The sequence below is a fragment of the Lagenorhynchus albirostris genome, chromosome 14 (assembly GCF_949774975.1).
Source record: "Lagenorhynchus albirostris chromosome 14, mLagAlb1.1, whole genome shotgun sequence".
Lineage (NCBI taxonomy): Eukaryota > Metazoa > Chordata > Mammalia > Artiodactyla > Delphinidae > Lagenorhynchus > Lagenorhynchus albirostris.
The window spans coordinates 68,513,950-68,540,342 of NC_083108.1; the positions used below are offsets into that span (position 1 = coordinate 68,513,950).

At 49.0% G+C, this 26,393-nt stretch overlaps 2 protein-coding genes and 2 long non-coding RNA genes across 11 annotated transcripts in view; 2 read left to right on the plus strand and 2 right to left on the minus strand.

Annotated features, from left to right (window-relative positions):
• Positions 1–907, minus strand: part of LOC132504478 (uncharacterized) — a 647,091-nt gene extending 646,184 nt beyond the window's left edge. For both annotated transcript variants that reach the window (XR_009534905.1, XR_009534904.1), the window contains exon 1: positions 378–907. This is a non-coding gene — a long non-coding RNA (uncharacterized LOC132504478). The remainder of the gene's footprint in view (positions 1–377) is intronic.
• TPST2 (tyrosylprotein sulfotransferase 2) lies at positions 72–20,655 on the plus strand. Of its 2 annotated transcripts, XM_060121937.1 has the most exons (7): positions 72–143; positions 4,613–5,518; positions 9,508–9,706; positions 14,989–15,039; positions 15,957–15,995; positions 18,532–18,580; positions 20,159–20,655. In XM_060121937.1, the coding sequence occupies exons 2-6, from the start codon at positions 4,677–4,679 to the stop codon at positions 18,571–18,573; spliced, it is 1,173 nt and encodes a 390-aa protein (XP_059977920.1). In that variant the 5' UTR covers positions 72–143; positions 4,613–4,676; the 3' UTR covers positions 18,574–18,580; positions 20,159–20,655. The 2 variants fall into 2 exon arrangements, with proteins under 2 accessions (XP_059977920.1, XP_059977921.1); XM_060121938.1 differs by lacking the exon at positions 15,957–15,995.
• Positions 10,691–12,596, minus strand: LOC132504477 (uncharacterized). The gene is made up of 2 exons (XR_009534902.1): positions 12,463–12,596; positions 10,691–11,066 (listed from the first exon to the last, which is right to left on the minus strand). It is a non-coding gene; the product is annotated as an uncharacterized LOC132504477 (long non-coding RNA).
• A 143-nt stretch (positions 20,656–20,798) lies between the features above and the next one.
• Positions 20,799–26,393, plus strand: part of TFIP11 (tuftelin interacting protein 11) — a 31,565-nt gene continuing 25,970 nt past the window's right edge. For 5 of the 6 annotated variants that reach the window (XR_009534897.1, XR_009534900.1, XR_009534899.1 and 2 more), the window contains exon 1: positions 20,799–21,101. The gene's annotated coding sequence lies outside the window, so the exon portion shown is untranslated. Of the gene's footprint in view, positions 21,102–25,463; positions 25,539–26,393 lie in introns of those variants that run through there. The other variant, XM_060121934.1, reaches the window with a different exon arrangement.

The window sequence follows — 26,393 nt, forward strand, 5'->3', positions numbered from 1 at the left end:
AGGGGGCCCAGCCCCTCTCCATAGCACCCACCCCTAATGCACCTAATGCAGCGTCTCTTCTGCCTCTGCAGGGCTCAACCCGTGGAGAGTCTTAGCAAGCAGCCACGAGGGCTAGATCCCAGGGATGAGAGTGTCCAGGGGAGGTAAGTGCTTCCCGAAGGTCCCCCAGAGACCCGGCTCCTCCAGGGACAGCCCCCAGCCTCCTGATTGGGCAGCCGAGCAAACTCCCCCAGGCAGCTCTCTCCTCTGTTAGAAATCCAGACAAAGCTGGATCCCAGCAGCGTGGAGAGGGCAGGCCTCTGTTCTTCCTCACCCCTTAGGAACGTGATTCTCCTGGAGATGGGAGAAGGCTGAGTCCCCGAGCAGGCAGGACTTACCCAGCATTCGTGGGCAGATTCAAGCACGGCCAGAACCCAGCCGTCTGCGTGCCACCTTCCAGCCTCAGTGTTCTTGGCGTGCGTGCTTTGCCCTTCACACAAAAGCTCCCTGAACCTCATAACAGCTCCCTGAGCAAAGCTTCTTATCATCCCCCGTGTTTTTGGAGGAGAAAACAGAAGCTCAGAGAGGCGAAGTCCCTTGTCCGGCTCTCCAGCTGGCAAGTGGCAGGGGCTGGATTTGAACCTGGGGCTGTAAGACTCCAAGTCTGAGGGTCTTAGCCACCATCCTCACTGCCAGGATGCCGGGACACCTCCCTCGACAGGGTCCAACAGGGTGGTGGGGATGGAGGGCAGGCCGGAGTCCCTGGGCTGGGCCCTCTGGCCCTTCCTGGAATGGGCGGAGTCTCTGATTCTGGGTGGTCAGGAGGCCACCTTCTGCTTCCTAGGCTCCCAGCTGCTTTCCCTCTGCCAAGTGGCCCTGCCTTTGCTTCTCAAGCCATCCTCCAGGTCTGTGCAGTCTCCTCCTCACGGCTGACTTGCCCGCTTTGAGCTGTTTTCTCCTGGCGACTGAAATGAGCCCTTCGCTGGGTGCTGTCCAAGGACAGTGAACAGCTCAGCCGCAGCCTGGTCTGACCCAGGCCTGCCACTCCAGCCATGCCATCCATCTCGGGCTAGTTGCCTCTTCTCTCTGAGCTGCTTGCTGGGCAGGAGGCATCCCTACCCCAGAGGTGGCGGAGAGGATCCCGCTACGTGAGGCATGGAATAAGCTTTAGCAGAGGACGTGCTCAGTCAATGTAAAAACACACAACTCAGTGCTTTGTTTTGAAGTGCTGTAGCCAGATGAATGCTCAGTATTAAGCAAAACTCATGAGTTGATAACATTTAAAAAAATTCTGTCTATCCCTTCTTCCAGGCCTTTTCTCCTGGTATTTAGTATCCAAGTCACTTCCAACCCCAAACAGAAGCTCGAAGAGTACATAAACACACACACACACACACACACACACACACACACACACACACACACACACACACACACACACACACACACACACACACACGGGCAGGCACACTGTGTCTATCCTTTTTGGAAACCACTTTCCCAAATTATCCCCTTTTCTCCCTTTCTCTGCATCCCCCATCGCCATCTGTTCCCCAAAGCTTCAGTCTCTCACTCCCCACCAAGTGTCAGGAAGAAAGGGTGATTGTACTAATTCAAGCTAAAGTGTGATTGACAGTCCCCCAGGGTTTTGACACTGAAATAATAATCATTGGCAGAATTCTACTCTCAGGTCTAAGGGGAGAATTTCAGTGAGCATTTAAAGAAGCCGAGAGCTCCATAGAGGGATTTCTGAGGGACTTTGTGTCCTGTCCAGCCTGCTTCCCCGCTGAAAGTAGCCCTGGAATTAGATTTCCCCATGCCAGACATGAATCCAGTGTACACATTAACTGCCAACAGTTTCAGCAGCATATGATAGGCTCAGGTTTCTGGGGAGAGGGTCCCCAGCTATTTTCTGATGCTCAGAGAAGCCAGCAACCCCCGGATGAGACTCATCTTTGCTTTGTCAGTTGCTTCTAGAATCCTCACAGCAGCCTTTGAGGTCAGTGGACCCACCCGTCTTTGTAGCTGAGGAAACTGTGGCTTAGATGGAGGAAGTGACTCTCCCAAAGACACATGGCCAGGAAATGCCGGGGCCTCTTAGCAGTTTCGACCCCAGGCCCCAGGCTGTGTGCTTCTTCAGCTTTGATGTTTATTTTCCACTTGCTATGGCCTGAGGGGCCCCAGGCAGCCCAGGCCCTCGTGGGTGGATTGGTCCAGCTGCCAGCCGGGTCCTTTAGTGGTTTCCGGTGAACCTCCCATCCAAAGAAGAAGGCCGCCTCCCACTCCTTTCCCTTCAGACCCTGTCCCATCCGCCAAGCCACCTGAACCCCCCGGCATGCTGGGCTCTTTCCTGCCTGTTACTTTGCACTGGCTGTTCCCTTTGCCAGGAACTCCCTTCTCTCTCTTCTCCACCTGGCTGTTCAGAACTTCCCTGTCCACTGCTTAGAACTCGGCACAAGGGCTGCCTCCTACAGGAAGCCTTCCCTCACCTACACAGGTCGAACCTGTCACCCCCTCCCTAGTGTGGGTCCACAGTATGAGTGGACTCGGGGGGCTGAGGCTGTGTCTCTTAACTCCATAGCCCAACTCCCGCACACAGTAGGAACTCATGAAATGTTGGGGTAAATGAATAACCAGTCAGTGATCATGGCTAATATTCTTTCAAATGCTCCCAATGTGCCGGGCACATTCTTAAGTTCTTAAAGGGGGTCATTTAGTGTTCATAATAGCCCTTTGAGGTGGACACTCTTAGACCCATTTTACAGATGAGGCTCAGAGAAGTGAAGTCTGTTGCCCAAGCTCACACAGCCACACAGGAAATGGCAGAGCTGGGATTTGAACCCAGGTCTGTCTGACTTCTTGAATGCCCAGAGACCTCAGGCCCTCACTTGGATTCTAGAAAGAGGTGAGAGAGGAAACGAAGGTTCTGAAACACAGCGGGGGTGAGGCAGAGAAGGGCTGGGTGGTCGGAGGTGGGCTGTCTGTCCAGCATCTGGGTCTGCACCTTTTGCGTTGGGCTGAGGTTGCGTAATCAAAGGGCCTTGAGGGTGAATTGGGGAGGAGGATAGATCTGACATTTGAGTGACTAGAGAAGGGGTGGCTGGGCTGGGTGGACCCCTACTCTTTGAAACCAGCCCCTACCTAAAGAATTGGCATTGAGGTCTCATCATCTTTATTAGTGACATTTGGGAGGGGTGAGGAGCTAGGCTCAGGGTCATAATTCATGTCCTAAGTCATCCCCTCCCCCTGTTCGCACGTCACCCCCCCCCAGTCTGAGCATCCCCAAGTCTCCGCAGGACATGGGCAGGAGCCTCCTGACTGACCTCCCCGCCTCCGTTCCCACCCCTGCAGGCCCTCTCCCCAGGGGCTGCCCGTAGAGTAAGTCCAGCTCCTTCCCCATCCCCTGAGGACATGCCTGGCAGCTGCACCCCATCTTCCCCTTCCCTCCCCTCCAGCCCCAGAAGCCTCCTCTCAGGTTCTTGAACACACCAAACCCTCTCTCTCCCATCTTGGGGTTTTGCACTCTCCGTTCCCTCTGCCTGGAGCACCCTTCCCACACATTTTCACACCGCCAGCTCCCTCTCATCCAGGTCTCAGCTTGGACGTCACCTCCTCCAAGAAGTCCTCCTTAACCTCCCTCTTCCTTCCCCTTCTTGATCTCTCTCATGGTGTCCAGCTTATTTCTTTGCAAGCCATTATCACGGTCTGGCGGTAGCTTGTGTACCGTCCACATCCCCCACTCAGTTGTAAGCTCCTTGAGGCCAGAGGCCTGGCTGTCTCGTCCACTGTCCTGTCTCCAGCCTCGAGCAGGTGCCTGAAACCTTTTTATTGCTTCTGAGTGAAGGCTGAACGAACGGACGGCGATTCTGGAAGAAGCCCAGACCAGGATATTTTGCACCTTCTGAAAAGCCTGTCCTGCAGAGGCAGACTGTGGTCACTCAGAGCAGACACAGAGCTGGCTGATGAGCCTGCTGGCCTGGGTCAAAATCATGGGCCCTGGCTTGGCCACTTTCCAGCTGGACAACGGTGAACAGTCGCTCTGTACCTTGGTTCCCTCCTCGCTGTACCATAATCATTTCCTAGCACTTACTCTGTGCCAGGCCACGCTCATTGGACCCAAGCACATTCTGTAAATGTTTGTTAAGCATCTACTAGGGGCCAGGCACCGTGCTAGGAGCTGGGGAGACAGCTGTGAACAAAACAGGCAAAACCCATGTCTTTATCAAACGAGTGTGCTGCTGAAATCTGATGTTCTAGTGCTTTATTATTTTCACATTTCAAAGAATTTCACATAAATGTATTTCAAGAAAGTCCATTTTTGAAAGAATTATTACTCTTTCCATTTATCAGTTGGGGAAACTGAGGCATTGAGTGGTTAAGGAACTGGGCAAGATCTCACAGCTAGGAAGTAGCCAGGAGGGATTTGAACCCAGGCCATCGGGCCCCCTGAGGTAATAATAGCAGCTATGCTTACGGTTGTTGGAGGACCGCATGAATTAAGATGGATGCAGTGCCCCGCAGCGTTCTGCTCTGAACGTCAGCACCCTCATACTTGCCGCTCTTGGGGTCTGGATGGTAAAGCGCCTGCAGCCCTGAGGCCTCCCTGACCGCCCGTGTCCCTCTCTCTCCCCAGATGTGAGCCCGGCGGGGCTCCCGCCCACCTGTCGCTGAAGCACGCCCCCCGCCCCGGGCCCAGCATGCGCCTGTCGGTGCGGAGGGCACTGCTGGCAGCCGGCTTCGCCCTGGCCCTGGTGCTGGCGGTCCAGCTGGGGCAGCAGGTGCTGGAGTGCCGGGTGGCACTGGGGGGCCCCCGGGGCCCCCGGCGGGCCATGCGGCCGGAGCAGGAGGACCTGGTGATGGTGGGCGCGGACCACGTGGAGTACCGCTACGGCAAGGCCATGCCGCTCATCTTCGTGGGGGGCGTGCCTCGGAGTGGCACCACGCTCATGCGTGCGATGCTGGACGCCCACCCCGAGGTGCGCTGCGGGGAGGAGACCCGCATCATCCCCCGCGTGCTGGCCATGCGCCAGGCCTGGTCCAAGTCGGGCCGGGAGAAGCTGCGGCTGGACGAGGCGGGTGTGACAGACGAGGTGCTGGACGCCGCCATGCAGGCCTTCATCCTGGAGGTGATCGCCAAGCACGGAGAGCCGGCCCGCGTCCTCTGCAACAAAGACCCCTTCACGCTCAAGTCCTCTGTCTACCTGTCGCGCCTGTTCCCCAATTCCAAGTTCCTGCTGATGGTGCGGGACGGCCGGGCCTCCGTGCACTCCATGATCACCCGCAAGGTCACCATTGCCGGCTTCGACCTCAGCAGCTACCGTGACTGCCTCGCCAAGTGGAACAAGGCCATTGAGGTGATGTACGCCCAGTGCATGGAGGTGGGCGAGGACAAGTGCCTGCCCGTGTACTACGAGCAGCTGGTACTGCACCCCCGGCGCTCCCTCAAACTCATCCTCGACTTCCTCGGCATCTCCTGGAGCGACTCCGTCCTGCACCATGAGGACCTCATCGGCAAGCCCGGCGGCGTCTCCCTGTCCAAGTGAGTGGAGCCCCCACCTTCCGCTCAGACCCCTGATCCCGGAGTCAGAGATGCTCAGTGGGAAGGTCGGCTCTGCCCCTCCAAGCTGTGTGGCCTTGGGCAAGTCACTGTGCCTCTCTGAGCCTCCTCTGTTGTACTGGAGAAGATCTGGGAAGAGAGTGGTTCAGAGCACAGCCTTGAACCAGATCTCCCACCTCATAGCTCTGTGGCATTGAATAAGTCACTGTACCTCTCTGAATTTCGGCTTTATTATCCAAAAAATGGGGCAGTCACTCCTCTCCAAACTGTGAATATGCTTTGTAGTGAGCTGTATGTAGCAGGTAAAGGTTGAGAGTATAGTTTCTGGAACCAGGCTGTCTGGGTTTGAATCCCAGGTCTGCCACTTTTTAGCTGTGTGACCTTGAGCAAGTAATTCTCCCTCTCTGTGCTTTCATTTCCTCATCTGTAGCATAGGGATAGAATCTACCTATGTTCACGTGTGAACATCAAATGGGTTAATACACGTTAGGTGGTTTATTCCCGTTATCATCGTTTCAGTGTTGATCTTGCTTTTATTGGAATACTCATCAGGCTCACCTTCACTCTCGTTTATTGAGTGTCTGCTGTGTGGCCAGCACTGAATGAAGCCACAAACAATCATTATTCCTTTAATCCCCACAGCCACCTAGAACATAGGAACTGCTCTTATCCCCATTTTACAGATGGAGAAACTGAGTCTCAGGAAAGTTACTGGCCTAAGGCCACACAGCTAGCAAAGGGTGGTGCCAGGATTTGAACGCAGGTCTGTTGGACTCCAGTGCCTGTGTTCTCAAGCCCTCTGTGGCTGGGACCCATCCTCCCTCCCTTTCTGTCCCTTGCTGTCTGCCTTCCTCCTTTGAGGAGGCTGTCCCTTTCCTGAGACAGTGCAGCACCAGAGTGTGCCATCCCCATGTCTCCATCCTGGTCAGTTGCAAGCATCTTTAACAGCCCAGTGGAAGGGCGGTCCTTCCTGGGACAACGCCTCCCATTTCTTTCATGGCTGGACCCTCCCAGGCTCTGCCCCCAAGAGCTCCTGATCCCTGAGCAGAGCGGGAGGCTCTCAGCAGCTCCTGGCAGCGAAGTGCCCATGGGCTGGGTACCCCCACCAGTTGGTGCTGGAGCCGGGATTTTTGTAAATCATCATGACAAGACATCAGATGACCAAAGGAATACATCCTGATTGCAGGAAATTGGGAAAATACATAAAACAGGAAAGAAAAACCACCCATAATCCCAACACCCAGATTTTGATTTGTGGCTTGCTGGTCCTTGATCAGTGTATATTGATAAAACTGGAGTCCTGCTAGTCATGTTCCTGTGTAACCTTTCTTCACCTTGTATTTGGGATGCTTGCCCATGGCCCCCAGCACTCTGCAGTGACATCATTTTGAATGGCTGCATAATATTCCACTACACGATTACCATATTCTATTTAACATCTGTTTTTGGACACTTTGTTTATTGACTTGTATCAAGCCTGGCTCCCATCCAAGTTCTGGGATGTATCTATGTGATTTCTGTCCTGTGAAGTCCTGGAGACACAAGGCTTGTGGCAAAGGCCAGGCACATGTTTGATCGTGTCTGGTATGTCCACTGTAAACATCTTCGCAACAAGCGTTTTGTTATAAAAGATGAAATCACTGGTTGATTGACAGTTCTGGTTTCATTACTCTAGGAAATGATAATATATCAGTTTCTGCAAATACTTCATTGAGCACAGTTATCCCTCCCACCTGTCAAAACCAAAAGGTTACTGAGCTGTGGTTCATAGGAAAGGGACAGCTGCCTTCGAGAGCATTAATGATGATTCTTTAGCTAATTTAGATACACTTGCTTTCTCTCTCCTGCCATCTTTGCCAGATTTATCACACAGTATTAGACATTGGAGGCCATGTTCATAGCAGCACTACTCACAGTAGCCAAGAGCCTGTGTCCATCGACAGATGAATGGATAAAGGAGATGTGGCGTATATACAATAGAATGGTACTCAGCCACAAAAAAGAATGAAATAACGCCATTTGCAGCCACATGGATGGACCTAGAGATTATCATACTAAGTGAATTAAGTCAGACGGAGAAAGGTAAATACCGTCTGATATCGCTTATATGTGGGATCTAAAATATGACACAAATGAACTTAATTCATGAAAAAGAAACAAACTCACAGATGTAGAAAACAAATTTAGGATTACCAAAGGGGGAAGGGTGTAGGGGAGGGATGGATTGGGAGTTTGGGATTAATAGATACACACTACTGTATATAAAATAGGTAAACAACAGGGACCTACAGCATAGCACAGGTAACTATATTCAATATCCTGTAATAACCGTAATGGAAAAGAATATGAAAAAGAATACACACACACACACACGTATGTATAACTGAATCACTTTGCTACATACCAGAAACTAACACAACATTGTAAATACTTCAATTAAAAAAAAAAAAAAAGAGGCAAAAGAAGAACCAAGCTCCTCCTGTCCCCTCAGAAAGGAATGGTTACTGGATCCCTGATGTATCTTGAAAACGGTGAAAATTCTAACAGAATCTGGCTTGGATTAGCTCACTGAAGGATTTGCAGAAACTGATATGTTATCATTTTCTCGTGTAATGTAGCTGTCAACCAGTGATTTTATCCTTTATGGCAGAATGGCCTTATGGCCGATTGTGGGGTGAAACTGCTTACAGTGAAGACGTTTATGGTGAAAATACCTAGAACTGTATTTGTGATTTTTTGACACACTGGCTAGAGTTGAGATTTAAATCCGGGTCTTCAGACTCCACATCCATGCCCTCCCCACCAGTCCACACCCTCTCCCCTCCCCAGTTCCCCTCACCCCCGCTTCGCATCTTCCTTTTGCTCCATCTGTTTGCTTCTGTTCTTTGTTCCCAAGTTATCTCTTAGTTGGGATGGAAGTATCTAGAAATAGGTCCTCGATCCTAGGAGTTCCCCACCCTGTATCCTATAAAGCCTCTGAACTATAATTGATAAGATCATCATGATTTACACAGCTTGGTAACCCTGTTGTATGGGAGAGCGAGGAAGCACATATAAGACGATGACTGTTTCATCCTAACAGCAAAATGGAAACAACGTAAATGTCCATCTTTAGGGGAATGGAAAAAGAATGAGGTATTGAGAGAGCAGGGGAAAAAAACACCCCACCTACAAACTAGTACTATGTATAGTATATAATTTCTGTTTTTAAATCTGCAAGCAAAACCACAGATTTTCAGTGTGTATATGTGTGGGAGAGAGAGAAAGAGAGAGCTAACACCGAGACCTTAAAATGTACCAGATACTCTTTTATTATTAACTCATTTACTCCTCAGAACAGCCCCGTGAGGTAAGTACTATTATGATTCCCATTTTACAGGTGAGGACACTGAGGCTCAGAGAGGTTCAGTCAGTCTCCCAAGGCCACACAGCCAGCGTTGGTAGAGCTGGCATCTGCACCCAGGCAGTCTGGCCCCTGAGTCTGCGCTTAGCCACTCTGTTTTTAAAAGTACAGAAAACAGATTGGTAGGGTACGCTTCAGAATGCTATGGTCAGGTCCCTGTAGGGAGCTGAAGGACTCGGAGTGGTGACCCCAGGGGCTATTCGCCTTACCATTTGTGTCTTAGAATTACTTCTCAAGAACAAAATACTCATCTTAGTCATATAAATAAAAAGTAATTTTTAAAAAGTCAGAGAGGTCAAGGAAGCAGAATTTCAACACCACTGAAGTGGTGTGCCTTGTCTAGCCCTTTCTCCCAGCTTCCCACCCCATGCTTTTATCCCCATTGTACAGAGCAGGTATGAGGAGGCCATATGACTTGCCCACATTCTTATACTTGATAAGAGCCAAGTGGGCCCTGGGGACCAGTCCCCCCAACCTTTCCTGCTGCCCCAGAGTCCCTGAGCAGGGAGCCCACCTGAGCACCACCTGGGTCTGCCCGTGCCCCGTCCAGCCCGTCCTCTCTCCCCAGGATCGAGCGATCCACAGACCAGGTCATCAAGCCCGTGAACCTGGAAGCTCTCTCCAAGTGGACTGGCCACATCCCTGGGGATGTGTTGAGGGACATGGCCCAGATCGCCCCCATGCTGGCTCGGCTTGGCTATGACCCCTATGCAAACCCGCCCAACTACGGCAACCCCGATCCCATCGTCATCAACAACACACACCGGGTGAGTGCACGTGCACACGGGGAGATGCGTGCTCAGGCTGTGGTGGGGGTGGAGGCTCCAGCTACCCCAGAAAACACTTAGTTTCTTGATTCCTATGCAGCTGGTCTGTTTCTGTCTCAGGGACACGGTGATCCGTATGGCTGCTTGTATTTCCATTTTTGCCTGGGCCACAAGGAAGCTCAAAACCAACTGGTAGCCTGCCTCTCACACTGTATAGCATCTCACGGCAGGCCCATTCGTGCACTAATTCTATCCCATTTCTGTACTTTGATTTACCCTTTTCCCCCTGCTTCCCTGGCTGTTTGTTTGTCTGTTTGTAAAGCGCTTCAGGTCTCTGTTGAGACTGGGTGTGAATAAACCAACGATAGGTCCCTTTATTGCCCCCGTAAGGTTTAATTTTTAATTTTATTTATTTATTTTTGGCCCTGCCTCGAGGCATGTGGGATCTTAATTCCCCAACCAGGGATCGAAACCATGTCCCCTGCAGTGGAAGCACAGAGTCTTAACCACTGGACCGCCAGGGAAGTCCCTGCCCCCATAAGGTTTAATATTTACTTCTCAGACAAATGTAAGTTTAGGGTGGTTTAAATTACTTTTTAAGTTCTCCTTAGTGTAGGTGGTCAAGGGGAAATGACTTTGAGAAGATGTTTCTGGAGCATAGAAGTAGGCTAATCCTGGGTGTGGAACAGTTACCAAGTTGATATTATTTACATGTCACTGTCACTTCTCCTTTACTCTGGTTGCTGTGTTCTGACTTCCTCAGAGACACGAAGTTAATGAAAATATCTGAACATGGGACCCAGGCCTGAGGAAGAGCCCTCCTACCCCTTATGTCATTGAGACCCAGAGTTTTAATTTAAGCTGAGTTTGGCATTTCTTTTTTGCTCTCTTTTTTTAAAAATTAATTCTAAAGTCCTCTGATTCTACTTTCAGAGAACTACTTTGTGTTTGGTCTGTTGAACTAGAGAAGAAAAGGCACGCATCTTAAATTTATTTATTTAATTTATTTATTTTTGGCTGCATTGGGTCTTCATTGCTGCGCGCAGGCTTTCTCTAGTTGCAGTGAGCAGGGGATACTCTTCTTGCGGTGCACGGGCTTCTCATTGTGGTGGCTTCTCTTGTTGCGGAGCACGGGCTGTAGGCGCACGGGCTTCAGTAGTTGTGGCACATGGGCTTCAGTAGTTGTGGCTCACAGGCTCTAGAGCGCAGGCTCAGTAATTGTGGCGCACAGGCTTAGTTGCTCCGCGGCATGTGGGATCTTCCTGGACCAGGGCTCGAACCCGTGTCCCCTGCACTGGCAGGCGGATTCTTTACCACTGCGCCACCAGGGAAGCCCGAGTCTGGCATTTCTGAGCACATGCTGATTTTAGAAAGTAAACGGTTCTTTTTTTTCTTTCTCTTATTGCCTTATAACTGACTTATTATATTATTGTAGTTTCAGGTGTATGACAGAACAATTTGATATTTGTGCACATGGCAAAACGATCACTACAATTTGAGTCTCGTTACCCACTGTCTGTCACTGTACAAATTTACAACATATGCAGTACAATATTACCGACTATAATCACCATGCTGTACATTACATCCCTGTGGCTTGTTTATTTTATATTATCTTGACCCCCTTCACCGATCTCACCTCCCCTGCTCCCAACCCAACAGTTCTTGTATTGAATCAGAAAGGGAGAGAGTCATTACTCTTTATTCTCCTTTAATTCTTCAGTGGACTCAAGGAGAAAGACTCCATTTGATGCCAACAAGTCCTTAACACGTGCAAGCTTTCTCTCTCTCTCACTCTTTCTTTTTCTATTTTTTGGCCACGCCGTGTGCCATGTGGGATCTTAGTTCCCTGATCAGGGCTTGAACCCGTGTTGCCTGCATGGGAAGTGCGGAGTCTTAACCACTGGACCACCAGGGAATTCCTGCAAGCTTTCTTTTTAACGGAGAGAATTTACTAACACTGAGCGTAGGCAGCTCTGCCCTTGTCCTTGAAATGCAAGCCCATCTATAGGTCTCATTACTTCCTCTTCCCCCGACATTAGTTGATTTTGTAAACATCTACTTGTGGAAATACTCAGGGATCCAAGGTAGATACCCAGAGTGCATGGAGAGCGTGGGTGTTGGCAACCTGGATGTGGCTTATTTTTATGATTTTATTATTTTTGTTTTAAATATTATTAATTTCAATGTTTACTTTTTAATAATAGTTATCATTCTTTAAACTGTACTTAGGCGCTTTATATACTTTCCTGTATACATGCTATATTTCATAATAAAAAATTCATTAACAGGATTAGGGACTTCCCTGGTGGCGCAGTGGTTAAGAATCCACCTGCCAATGCAGGGGACACAGGCTTGAGCCCTGGTCCGGGAAGATCCCAAATGCTGCAGAGCAACTAAGCCCGTGCACCACAACTACTGAGCCTGCGCTCTAGAGCCCGTGCGCCACAACTACTGAAGCCTGCGTGCCTAGAGCACGTGCTCCACGACAAGAGAAGCCACCGCAATGAGAAGCCCGCGCACTGGAACGAAGAGAAGCCCCCTGCTCACTGCAACTAGAGAAAGCCCGCACGCAGCAATGAAGACCCAACACAGCCAAAAATAAATAAATAAATTTATTATTTTTTAAAATTCATTAACGGGATTAAAAAAGCAGCAGCAACTGGTGATGACCTTGAAATCCAGCCCCCAAATGCTTCTCAGAAGGGGTGGCTGGGACAGGATGAGGGCATCAGAGAAAGCTGGCCTCTCCTTACCTGCTTTTTTAGCCAGGGGCCCAGCTCCTCTGAAGTCCGTCTAAAAGGCAGAGGCCCCTGGCAGGTCCTAGACTATGGGTCAGAAGCTCCCAGAGTAAGGCCTGACCTTGGGTGTTGTATAAAAAAAACTCTGATGAGCAGTGATGGGTAGGAACAGCTGTTTGGAGCTCTGTTGTTTATTTAAAACAGAAGATGTCTCTGGGTTTCTTCCAAAGAGGTTTACTCCCCAAAGAAAAACTCTGTTTTCTACTAACTCATTTAATGACACAAGTGTTAAGAGAACCACAATTCCCTGATTCACTTATTCTCATCCCTAACTGAATTTTTGTGACAAATACACTTGTACTACTGAGAAGAAATATTTTGACACTTCATCTATCTATGCAAGTAGAGAATTGATAGGGTCACTTTCAAAAGTGATTTTTTGTATTTCAAGTTTCTGGCTTAAATATCCAACGGGGCAGATTTTTACATTTGTAAGAACTAAATTTGGTTTAAAAAAAGCCAAAAACTTGCTCTAGTTTTGTGACCCTGTGTACTTTTAAAATAAAATCAAGAAAGCAAAAAAAGGAAAAACAAAAACGAAACAAAAGAGCTTTACTCCTTGGGGGTTCCACAAGTTTTAACAAGTGCCAGACACCTTATTTAGTCTTTACAGTGGTTTTGCTGTAACTACAAAGGTAAGTCCCCTCGTTGAAAGCCACAAGGGTGTGCGTGCGTGTGTGTGCGTGTGCATGTGTGTGTGTGTGTGTGTGTGTGTGTGTGTGTGTATACTGAAGGCACAGAATGTTCCTGTACTGGATCCTAGGCAGTACGCTCAGTTCTGAAATGATCCCAGTGCTAATGAAACTGTCTGTACCTGTGCTGTTCATTACAGCCACTAGGCTTGTGTGGCCACTGAAATGTGACCAGTGAAATGTGATGAGTCCAAATTGAAAGGTGCCGTGTAAGTGTGAAACACACACTGGATTTTGAGGTCCTCGTACCCCCCAAAAGCATGTAAAACTTCTCCTTAATCATTTTTATATTGATTACATAGGGAAGGAAAACTTTTCCCTTTTTCCCTTCTAGGTTCTTTGGCTGGTCTGATAATGAAATTGACATAAGACAGATTAATAGGAGACAAAACAAATTTAATATCGTACATACAGGGGCTCATAAAAATAGGAGATTCATAAGAAGGGGCCAAAGCAGGCATCTTTCATACCTTTTAGACGAAGAAAGAATACATTTGTGAAGTACTGATAAGACAAAGACATCTGGGCTTGGGGTAGTAAATTACTGAAGAAGTAACAAGGTTTGTGTACACAGCCCTTTTGGCCCTGATTTCTCCATCTCTGGTGATAAGGATGGCTCTCTACCTCCTGTTGCGGGGAGGGTACCTTTCACCTGGGAGATTTATTCCCTGCTCTCAAGGGCACTAAGGAGGGTCAGAGTGTCCTTCTGGCACCGGCTGTTTCTTAAATAACTTTAATTCAAAATAATGAATATGCCAAAGTGGTAGATTTGGGGGCAACCTGCCCTGAACCCCATCAATTACATGTTGAAGTATTAATATTTTAGCTATATCAGGTTAAATAAAAAATACCACTATAGGGAATTCCCTGTAGGTCCGGTGGTAAGGACTCCACGCTTTCACTGCTGAGGGTCCAGGTTCCATCCCTGGTTGGGGAACTGAGATCCCACAAGCTGCGCGGTGTGGCCAAAAAAAAAAAAAAAAAAAAAACCCACTAGAATTAATTTCACCTGTTTCACTTTGTTTTTAAATGTGGCTACTAGAAAATTTTAAATTACAGACTAGGTTCACATTATATTCTATTGGACAGTGCTGGTCTATCCAGTGCCTTGTATTTCGAGAGATATTGGAAAGGCCTGGAATTTTCTGGTTCCCACCTCAGGGCCTTTGTCCCTTCTGTGCCCTCTGGCTGGAATGCTTCTCCTTCAGAGCGTAGCCTGGCAGGATTTCCTTGTCACTCAGGTCTCAGCACAAAGGCCATGCGTTCCAAGGGGCCCTTTCTGACCACCCATTCAGAAGAAGCCCCCTGGGCACTCCTAATCACATACTTTCCTTGTAGTACTTCCCATGGTTTGATATGTTCTTGTTTAATTGTGTTTGTTGTCACTTGTGGATTGTCTGGCCCTCCCCACTCCAGAACGGAAGCTCCAGGAGGATGGGACTTCTAATTGTCTGGGCAGTGTTGTAATGGCCCCCAACCCCTCCCCACCCCCGAGCTTAGAATAACGCCGGAATAAGAGGAGCTTATTAATACATGTTTGTTGGATGGATGCATGGATGAGCAGGTGGATAAGCGGATGGGTGGGTTGGGTGGATGGATGGATAGGTGTGTAGATGGGTGGGTAGGTGGACGGGAGGGTAGATGGGGGGCGTGGATGGGAGGGTGGACGGGGGGATGTGGGTGGATGGAGAGGTAGATGGATGGGAGGGTGGATGGGTGGGTGTGCAAATGATGGACTCAATTTTATTTTTGATCATTTCTACAATAGCGATAATTTTTTCTTTCCTAGGTCTTGAAAGGGGACTATAAAACTCCAGCCAATCTGAAAGGCTATCTTCAGGTCAGAAACCCCAGGGGGAATTCTGCGTCACCACTAGCTTCCTCTGTGCCCTTGAACACTTCACTTCTCTCATATGGTTGATGGTTTGTCCATCAGAAAATTGGATGGGGGTGGGATTCCGGTCAGAGGCTCTCAAGTGTCTGATCCACCTGGAGCGACATCTCAGTAGCCCTTCAGCCTGAGTCCCTTCCTTGTCCCCTGGCTTGAAAGCAGTTGGAGGAACTTAGTGGCGACTTTCTGTCAAACTTTCTGCCTCTAGCCTTAAATTCAGCTTCATTTAAAGTGGCAGTTCCTGGACTTCCCTGGAGGTCCAGTGGTTAAGATTCCGTGTTTTCACTGCAGGGGTGTGGGTTTGATCCCTGGTCGGGGAAGTTCTGCGTGCCGCACTGTGTGGCCAAAATAAAAAAGTATGAAGTGGCAGTTCCCAGCCCAGCACAAAAATTTCACCAGTCTACCAAAAAATGAGGGTCATGTGATGCAGGTATGTGTGCAAAAGTAGACATAATACAGTCCTGTGTCCCCACACGCATCGCCACAGGCTGGCCTCCCATGCATCCTGGGCGTGTCCATGGAGGCTGTCCCTGAATCTTGTCAAGAAGTACCACACCCAGGACTGACGTAGCATCCTCCTTTTGGTGCCAAAGTGCTCCTTTTTAAATGAAGGGTGGTGATGCTACAATCAGTAGTTTCAGTTTGTGTGTGTGTTTTATTTAACTTGGCCAGGAAAGGGTGGGGTCACCCTACGCTAATCCCCAGTTTAATCATGAAACTCTCAAGACTCTCATGGGTCGGGCAATGAGATTTTGGTCCTTTGGGGATGAGTCCACACTCCCTTTGTGGGAATCAGAAACCCATCTCTTGCCACTGTGAAAAAATATTGCCAGACTTAATCAGCACTAATCTGTTATTTGTTTTAGCCCAAAGAGGATGTAACAAGAACAACAAACAGAAGTGGGGTAAGGGGAATTAGCCACAATCTGAAACTCTTTTCATTTTTACATGCAGTCTTTTTTTTGCCCACCTGGATATGCATTTTTGTGTTCCTTGCAATTCCATTGTATGAGCTGCTTTGTTTCACTTTCTTACTGTTTCTCCATCTTGGGGGTCTCACGTGGCCATTTCGGATGGCTACATAGTTTTCTCTGGAATGCATTATGTGTCACCAATTACTTAACTGTTGCCCTATGTAACTTTTGCAATATTTTGCAATATTTCAAATGATGTCATGCACCTATCATCCTGATTTTGCCTCTCTTCTGTGGGGCGAGGGCTGGGGGGGCCTCTATGGAATTGTTCCCTTCGAATACAATTTTTTGATATAAATTTATTTATTTTTGGTTGCATTGGGTTTTCATTGCTGCGCATGGGCTTTCTCTAGTTGCAGCGAGCAGGGGCTACTCTTCGTTGTGGTGCGCGGGCTTCTCATTGCGGTGGCTTCTCTTGTTGCGGAGCACAGGCTCTAGGCTCACAGGCTTCAGTAGTTGTGGCACTCGGGCTCCGTAGAGTTGTGGCTCACAGGCTCTAGAGCGCATGCTCAGTAGTTGTGGCACACGGGCTTAGTTGCTCCGCGGCATGTGGGATCCTCCCAGACCAGGGCTCAAACCGGTGTCTCCTGCATTGGCAGGTGGATTCTTAACCACTGCACCACCAGGGAAGTCCCCAGATACATTTTTAAGGAGTGGAATCAGAGGATGGGAGGGTCTTTTTTTTTTGGCCGTGCGGCATGTGGGATCTTAGTTCCTGGACCAGGAATCATACCCGTGCCCCTTGCAGTGGAATCGTGGATTCTTAACCACTGGACCGCCAGGGAATTCCCCATGGGAGGGTCTTTTTTGCGACTCTTGAACTACAAGGTTAAAATTGCTTTACAGAAGAGTTGGACCAGTTTACACTCTCCTGCACTGTGTGGCGTATTCAAGCTGGCCTGGGACTGTTTTTTGCTCTCTTAGAAGCAAAATGTAAAGGAATAGCATATGCTCTGTCATCGTGAGCAGTCCCACCTTCTGGAGAGCTGCCCCACAAATTACATCAAACCCCTACTTTCGGCCCTTTTCTCCTCCACTGTGCACGTGATCTCCTGCAGGATATTGCAAAACTTGGAAACAATCTTAGGGCAACAGTTGAGTAATGGTGGTGTGTACATTGTATAGAATATTATGTAGCCATCCAAAATGGTAATCGTGAAACCCCAAAAATAGGAAGATAGGAAGCAAGCAAAACAAAGCTGCTCACACGTTAGAATGGCAACTCATGCAAAAATGTATACTCAATCCCTAAACTCCAAACACCCTCTCCTTTCCAGGGCTTTGCTAATCCCTCTGCTGGGAATGCTTTTCTACCCACATCCGTGCATGGCCGGCTTCATTTTCATCTTTTAGCTCTTTGCTTATGGGGTGTTTTCCAACACTAACAACTAATTCTCTGATTATCTGGACACCAACTAGGTGTTGCGTAATTCAGTTCAATTCTGACGCTGATTTCCGGAGATAGCCTCTGACCCCACAGGTTAAGGGCCCAGTCCCACAAAACTGCCCCCACTTCAGATGCCCAGGCTACCTACCTTTCTGCCCAGCCAACTACACATTTGCGGGGTCCCCATGCCCCACCCCCACTCAGGTTTGGTAATTCACTAGAACAACACACAGGACTCAGGAAAACACTTTACTTCCTAGATCACCAGCTTATCATAAAGGCTGTAAGTCAGGAACAGCCCAGTGGAAGAGATGTGTAGGGCGAGGTATGGGGGAAGGGCGTGGAGCTCCCATGCCCTCTCTGGGGGCACCACCCTCCCGGCACCTCCCTGTGATCGCCCACCCCGACTCCCTGAACCCTATCACTTATGGATTTTTATGGAGGTTTCATTAAGGAGGCATGGTTGATTAAATCATTGGCCGTTGGTTATTAACCTCCAGCCTCCTCCCTTCCCCAGAGGTTGGGGTGGAGGGCGCTGAAATTTCCAACCCTTTAATCATGCCTTAGCCTTTTTGGTAACCAAGCCCACATCCTGAAGCCGGGGGGCCCCCAGCCACCAGTCATCTCATTTGCATACAAAAGATGCTTTTTCTCACTAGGGAGATTCCAAGGGTTCTAGGAGCTTGGTGCCAGGAACCCAAGGGCAAACACATGTAGGTTTTTCATTACACTCCACCTTAAATGTCATCCCCCGGTAGTGGCCTCTCCGAACCACTTTATCTGAAGGAGCCCCAACACCAGTCACTCATATCAGCCCATTGTATTGCCTGGACTTAATAGTGTCTTACGGATGTGTTTGTTGAGCAGGCTGTCCCCACTAGAATGTGAGCTGGGTGGGGATAGGATAGGGTCTATCATGTCCACAGTAGCCCCAGCACCCGGCACATAGTAGGTGTGCGGTAGCTACTCGGTGAGGGAGTGTGCCCGATTCAGTGACGCTGAGGGCTGAACCTCAGGGCAGTGAGACCCTGGTACCACCACTTGGCTGTGACCCTTCCTCTGTGTGTTGTCTTCCTCCAGGTGAACCAGAATAGCACCTCTTCCCACCTAGGAAGCTCATGATTTCCAGGTAGGCCTGCGGACTTTGCCGGGACCTTCCGACACTTCTGAGCCCAGGAGTCACTTTTCTGAAAAGCTTGTCCTTCCTGAGCCTCCCTGGGGAGGAGTGGCCACCAAGGTGGGCTGACCCAGCCCCATCAGGAGGTTTCCCTGGCCCCAACCTGGGGAGCTATTTATAGAATCAAGGCTTAGTCTCCTAGCTCTGGATCAGGGGTGTGGGCAGGGATCAATGCTGAACCAGCCAGAAAAAGGTTTATCTGGCGTTGGGGAGGGGGTACAGAGGACAGGTGTGATGGGGGGATTCTAGAACCATTTTGCACAGAATGCTGTCTGCCAACCCAGCTTCTATAAACAGCATCAGGTTGGCCCAAAGCAATTAATGTTGTAATAATAGTCGCAAGCAGTTCTGGTCTAAGAATAACCCCTACTGCACTGGGCTGAGTGCTCTTCCTGTGTTACTCCTTTAACCCTCAGCATCCCTGGGAGGCAGGTGACATGACTGTCCCATTTTATGGAGGAGAAAACCAAAGCCCAGAGAAGGGCGTTGATTGGCCTAAGGCCACAGAGCTACCAAAAGTCATCTCCCCCTGAGTTTGCTTTTCACAAACGATTTTAAGTGCATATTCATCCATCCATGTTTTGCCAAGGGGCAGGGAAGCAGGTTCTGAACTTGGGAAGTCAGAGATTTAAGGACTCACTCGAGGTTCAACTCCTGTTGGCCTCTGTTTTCCCCATCTGGAGAATGGGGATTCATCACTGTCCGCCTGCAAGAGTGGTCGTGAGATGAAGTGAGCCGGCCCGGGTGGGAGCGCTGGGACCTTGCGGCAGACGTGGGCCCTGGAGTTAAGGCTCCAGCGAGTGAGCTCACTTCCTTATGCTCCCCAGCCTCTCTGATCAGGCTCAGGGAAACCTGGGGGAGTCAGAGAGGCCAGGACCAACTTGCCTGGGTATTTGGCCTATTCTTTTAAACTGTAAAAGAGCTTCTAACCTCTAGTCGATTTTTAGTTTCCTTTTCTTATTTTTAAATAATCAGCATATTTTTTCATTTTTCTTGAAATCCACTTTGCACCAGCCCACAAGGCTGGAGACACAAAGTCACCCTGACTCTAGCATTCCCATCTTGAGTTGTGCTAAGATCCAGGACTTCCGTTTAATTCCTAAGAAGTCTCACGTTGAAAGCAGTCTTTTTCCAAGTTCTTCCCCAACTCGATTTCCCTCTCTCTCTTTCTGCAGGTTCATTAGTAGAATCCTGAACCTTCTCGTTGACGAAAGCCAGATCTATTTCTCGCTTTACCCTTTAGATGAGGTCCCAGAGACAGGGTACTTTAGCTAATCATTGCCATCTGCTCTTCATAAATCAGAAAAGTGATATCTTTGAGGTCAGGTGGCGACAGGTTGAGATGTGGGTAAGGACCCAAGAAACATTTTTAAAGGTAAATTCTCTCCAGCCATCTGGATGCTATAGAAAATCTCACATGCTTACAGGAATGCATGAAGACCATCTGTCCTGCAATCGCACATATAAATATACAAGATCTCTTTCAGAATTGTGACTCTGGGCCTAACACCCGTTTTTCTCCCCTTTCAGATCTTTGCAAGTGGCTTTGTTGCCAGAAGAGAAGAGACTTTGCATTTGAGTGGAAATCGGACCTCAAATCCAAGCATATTGCTTGCTATTAATCGCCGAAACAGGACTGCTCATGAGGAATGTATTTGCATATGGTTGCAAAGGCTGAATCATTGAAAACTTAACCTTGAAACATTCTATCTTAGGATAGTCTGGGGTAGAGAACCAAGAGTGTGGAGGTAGTCCGGCTTTTGAAACTTAGGTATTTTATATTTTTCCCCTCGAGAAGTTTTTTTTAAGAAATGGATTTGCCATCCTCCTTAATTTGCAGGACTGCCTTGGTGGCTTTGTTTGCTGGGACAAGGCCCACCACCCGTGCCTCTCCTGTTGACCCTTACTTTTGAATTCAAAGAATCTATTTAAGAATTTAATATATGAGACTTTCTTTGATTCCTCCTCAGTTTTACTCACAGAGAAAAATATATATATATTATTTGAATAAACTGAACAGGGACTCATTTGTCTGTGCCTTACTTTACAGAGTGAATAGATTTTTTTCTTCCATGTCGAGTTTTGTCAGGTGGATTGATGATGAACAAAGGCTGGAGAATAGGTCCACACAAGGGCTCAGCTGAACTCCTGTGTCAGGGAGCCCCAAGGCCACCCTTGGGTTTGGCGATTTGCTACAAGGACTCACGGAACTCGGAAAACCTGGTGGACTCACAGTTACGGTTTATTACAGCGAAAGGATACGGATTAAAATCAGCAAGGGAAAAAGGCGCATAGGGCAGAGTCCAGGAGAGCCCAGGCACAAGCACCCAGATGTCCTCTCCCACTGGAGTCTCACAGACACGCTTGATTCTCCCACCAACAATGTGTGACAACATGTATGAAGTATTGCCAGCCAGGAAGGCTCACCTGAGGCTTAGTGTCCAGCATTCTTTACTTGGCATCAGTCACAAAGGTATGCAGCAACTGACCATAGTTACTTGGTCTCCAGCCCTTCCAGAGGTCAAATGATACAGTGTGATCCAAGACCCCCCATAAATCACATTGTTAACATAGACTCTATGGCCTGTTGTGGTCCAGGGTCCTAGGTGTTCAAAGGCACTCCTTCTAGTGAGGACATCCCAAGGGCTCAGAGGTGAGCTCCCAGGAGCTGGTCCAGGCTGGTCCTTTGTCACATGCAGGGTTTGTTGGAACTCTCCAAGCCTGCTGAGTTCATCTTTGGCTGCTCAAATGCTTAGGGATCAACCAGGCCCAGAATAGTTTGTTATCTTTTAAGGGTTAACTGTTTTACCCACACTGCCTTGCCTTAGCTCTCATGACAGTAGTGAGGCTTTGGGAAGGTAGTGACTCACAGTGGCGTGGGGTATGGAGTTTTGGAGTCAGGCCGAAGTACCAGCTGTGTGGTTTGCTCCCCTGTTTCTTCATCTGTAAAATGAGGAAGGTAGAACTTCCTGGGTTTATTGGGAGGGGCCGATGGGTGACGTGGGCTGTGGTGCCTGGTGTGTGATGAGCCCGCAGTGTGAGGCAGCTCTTGTCTCTCCTTGTCTTGAGACAGAGGTGGGATGGGTAGTTGATGGAGTCATGGACACAGGAAGCTCATGATCACCCCTCAAGGGTTAGCAGAAGACATCCGGCCTCATTCACTGTTCTACACATCTATTGCTGCATGACTCAACAGCCCCCAGCTTCGTGACTTAAAAGCATTTATTGTTGAATCTCTCAGTTCTAGGAGTTAACTAGAGTGAGCTCAGTGGTTCTCACAGTCAGATGGTGGCTGGGGCTTCTGTCCACTGAAGGCTCCTGCAGTCACATGTCTGGTGCCTGGGCTGGGGACGGTTGGAGGATTTGGAGGCGTCATTATCGCCTCTCCCCACGGCGAGCCTGGACTTCCTTGTAGCATGGTTAGGCAGACTCCTTATATGGCGGCTGGGCTCCCCCAGAGTAGATGCCACGCAGCTAAGGGATATGCCTGGAGCTGGTGCAGTGTCACTTCACCTCACCTGTGTCCTTTTGAGGACGCCTGCTTTACAGATAATGTCCCAGGCCTGCAGAACCTTGTCCCAGCTTGCTATCTAAGGATACTGGTCACAAATTCTTGGAAGATAAGTAGGGTAGAAACCATCCGTAAGAAACACTTGAAAGGAAACCAAATTTGCTAATCTCAGTGATCTGGATCTTCAATTCTGCCAAGTTCAGGACATGATATATATATTTTTTGAACAAAACTCAAAATAAGACTAAGCCATGTGCAACTGTAGAATGTCAGTGTCCCAGAAAAGGTACTTGTGCTAGGCTTTAAATATATCGTCTTTGAAATGCCACTTACAGATTGTTTCTATGGTACCAACCTATTTAAAGTTGTAACTGAGTGAGGATTTCCCCGCCCCAAATCTTTTGAAGGCAATATGGAAACAGTGCTGTATGGTGTGAGCTGCCTAAGGGGTGATTAGGAGTGTGGATTCGGCTTAGAAACGACCTTGGAAGGTTGAGGAATCGAAGAGATGACATATGCAGAGGTCTTTGTGACCCTGAACAGACAGTAGTCACCCTATAAGTATTAGCTCAAGTAAGTGGACAGAAACGATGTGGGTGGGTGCATGCACCGTGTAGCAAAGAAAGGACTGGTCTGACTGTGTCCTTCAGTCGTCTGTGTGGCCCTGGTACCTCCCCTGTGGCGTGGCCTCCTCTGTTGCCTCTTCTGTGAGAAGGGAGGGCTGGACCAATGATTGTCCGAGAGCCCTGCCAGGCTTCTGCTGAGGGACCTTATTGCCTGGCAACCCCCTCCTGGGAAGGCTACATGTCTGAGCACCTCATTGGGAATCTAGACATGGGCCTGGATGTCCCTGGGTCCCAAATCAAGGGTTTATCTGGGCAGTGCCAGGAGACCAGGCTGGGTATGAGATCATGAAACTACACCTCTGGCCACCTCTCTCCTTTCTTTTCCTGAGGCTGTGCATTTGAGTCCAAAAATCTGGAAAAACCACTATCTTTGAGGCTAGAGACCATCTATGCAGAGAGATGAGATTGGGTCTTTTAAATGAAAATAGCCACAACCATTTAGGAAGATCTTACTATGCCAGGGGCTTTACATGCATTAATTAGCCTTCCCCCTTTTTATTTTGGTCCTGGGAACAACCTTTTTAGAGCAGTGCTATCTTTATCTCCATTTTAGAGGTGGGAAAACTGAGGTGTAGAGAAGCAAAGCAACCTGCCCCAGGTCCCCTATCTAGGAAGCAGCAAAGTGGAGATTTGGATCCCTAAACTTTTACTCCAGAACCTTCACTTTTAAAAAATTCTAAGTACATAGAGAAAACATTATTTCTCTTAATCATTTGAGACTTAGTTGCCTATGTGATGCCCCTCCACCCTGCACCAAATACTTTAGTATTTCCAACAAACAGTGACATTCTCCATTGTAACCACAGGACAACCATCAAAATCAGGAAATGAGCATGGACACATCACTACCATGGAAACCTCAGCTTACCCCATTTAAGTTTTGACAACTGCCCCAATAACTTCCTTTATAGCAAAAAGATCCAGTTCAGACTCATGTGTTGCATTTAGTTGTCATGTCTCTTCAGTCGCCTTCAGTCTGGAACAGTTGTAGGGTCTTTCATTTTCATGACCTTGGCACTTTTGAAGATGACAGACTGGTGGTTTTGTAGAAGTCCCTTTAATGGGGTTTGCCTTCTGTATCCTCATGATTCCATTCAGGTTATGCAGCTTGGCAGGAAATCACAGGAGTGATGCTCGCATCTTCTCAGGACATCCTATCACGTGATTCCCATTCGCCCCATTCTAGGGGACACACACTTGATCAGAGCCTGTATTCTCAATGACCCCACAACCATCCAGAAGGTTCCCTTTTCCAGAAGCCACATGGTAGGGTCCATTTGGTGAAACAAATCCACTAGCATCCGTCTGTCAAGAGCAAAGTAACTCAGCTCCATAAAATCTGCTGTAGAGCTATGGACATAGCTACTGAGAAGCCAGGCTTATTTTTATTTTTGACTTTGACTTATAAATAGTAGCATACACGTTTTCAGGCCCAGGCTCAACATGGTTTATCTCGTCTCCGTGTTTCCCTCCCTCTGCTCCGTAGTAGACTTTTCAGTCTGTAAGACTCTCTCCCCCGCCTTCTCCGCTACTAAAACCTCACTTTCCAGATTCTTTCCTGAGTACATACTATGTAGTGTGTGTCTATGTGTAAGGCACATGGACTGGACATGTCACTGGGATACAGAGACCATTAAGTCACAGTCCCTGTTCCCAAGAGGCTGGCATGTAATTGGCTTCATGTAGGTTCTCGTGTAATTAATAACAACCATGGGAACTTAGACCCAAGTCTTTTGACTCCAAGTCCAGTGCTCTGTGTATACTCTAACAATGCCTCCTGGATCTTTTCATCTTAGAGAGAGAGTGAGAGAAAACGAAGCAAAAATTAGCAGCTAACACTCTCTAAGCACCTGTTACGTACCAGGTACAGTTTTAATTGCTTACATATTTTATCTCAACCGTTTGCAGAAGAGAAAACTGAGGCTTAAGGTGTATGTATGTAACGCCTTGCCCGAGGTCCACAGTTGGTAAGTGGCAGAGCTGAGACCAGAACTCTGGAGTCTGTGTACCCACACAGAGTCCAGAGCTGGTGAGGGATTCCCTGGGAGTGCCTGGTGCCTCTTTGTTCCCTGGATCCCTGGAGCCTAGCACAGTGTAGGCCCTCAGTACATTTTTATTAGATCATTGAATGGATTTATTTACCAACCTGTTGGAAAGGAAGAGAATGGAAAGATTTTCTGGCGGGAATACTTGGGAATTCTAGAGTTTGCCCGTTCATTCCTTCACTCCCTCAAACACCTGTATAAGGCAACTGATCTGTGCCAACGACAGTGCTTATACTGAGGGACCCAAAGATCCAGGAGACAGTTTTGACCTTCATTATTTCTATTTCAATGCCATGTCTCGTCCCCACCTCTAACTCGCCCCCCGTCCCCCGCAAATGTCTCACACACAGCTATCCCATGAGCTAGTCCTATATCCCCATTTTGCAGATTTAGAATCTCAGGCTGGCAAAGGAGTCTCCCTAGGCTAGGGTGGCTTGACGACGTCCACACCCGTCGTCACAGGCTGGGCGTCGCCCCGAAGCGGGCGCAACAGGGAAATCAGCCCTCCTCCATTCCGGGCCCTGAAAACCCTCCCTGGTAGCTCAGCCACTCTAGATCCAAAGCCGCCCTAGCGTTCCCTTGCTGCCATGGCAACCTGCGCGACATTTCCGCTGCCGAGAAATGTCATTTCCGGCGCGCCTGTCCCGGCACATCCGGGTTCCGGCCCCAAGCGACGCGCTTCTAACCGGGAGCGGGTAGTTGTGTTTGATACGCTGAGCAGGAGAGAGGTGAGCGGCGCCCGGGAGTGGGCAGGGGACTCGGGGGATTCTGTGCCGGTGGGAGTGGGGGCTCCGGTTCGGGGGAGGTGGGCCTCGGCCTCGCCAGTTGCGTTTCCCTTTCGCAGACGGCTCTGCCGAGGCGGGGAGAGGGGCGGGCCGCGCGGGGTCACCGGGCAGACGGGGCCTGGGCCGAGTTAGGCACCGAGTCTCCGCCGCGGGGCCTGGACAGCATGGCAGGGAGACACCCGAGCCCCGGCTTCAGGCCCACCTGGTTTCGAGCCCCGCCAGCCGTGGAACCTAGGGCAAATTATTTAACTTAGCCTCACTTTACTTAATCTGAAGCTTGAGGACGCTAGTAGTACCTTCCTCGTAGAAGTGTCTTGATTCCTATATGAGATTATCGGCCTGAAGCGTCCAGCAAGTGCTTAGCACCCCCCGGGGGCTCTATTACTCGTGACAACTATGTGGTTATCCCCATGCTCTGTGCGCAAGGAGGCAGCGGTGTATCTGGGACTCCCCGCCTCCTCTGAGAATGTTTCCCTCTTTTGCGCTCCTGGATGAGGCTGGGACCGGCAGCAACCAACCAGTGCACCAGTGAGTAGAGTAAGCAGGGAAACTTTCAAACAGAGCTGACCAGAGTTTAACACCGCCTGGGGAAGTAGCCATCCCGCGTCCCTGAAGGCTGTTTGCAGCAACTGCTAGAGGAGAATCACAGTGCTGTCATATATTGAATGTATTGCTGTGTGGTGGCCCATGCGTGGCATTTCATCTGCATTTAATACTCATACACTGAGTACCTGGTAGAGTGGAGATTTGAACTCGGGCTGTGATTTTAGCAGCTGGTTTCACAGCCACTTTGCTCGG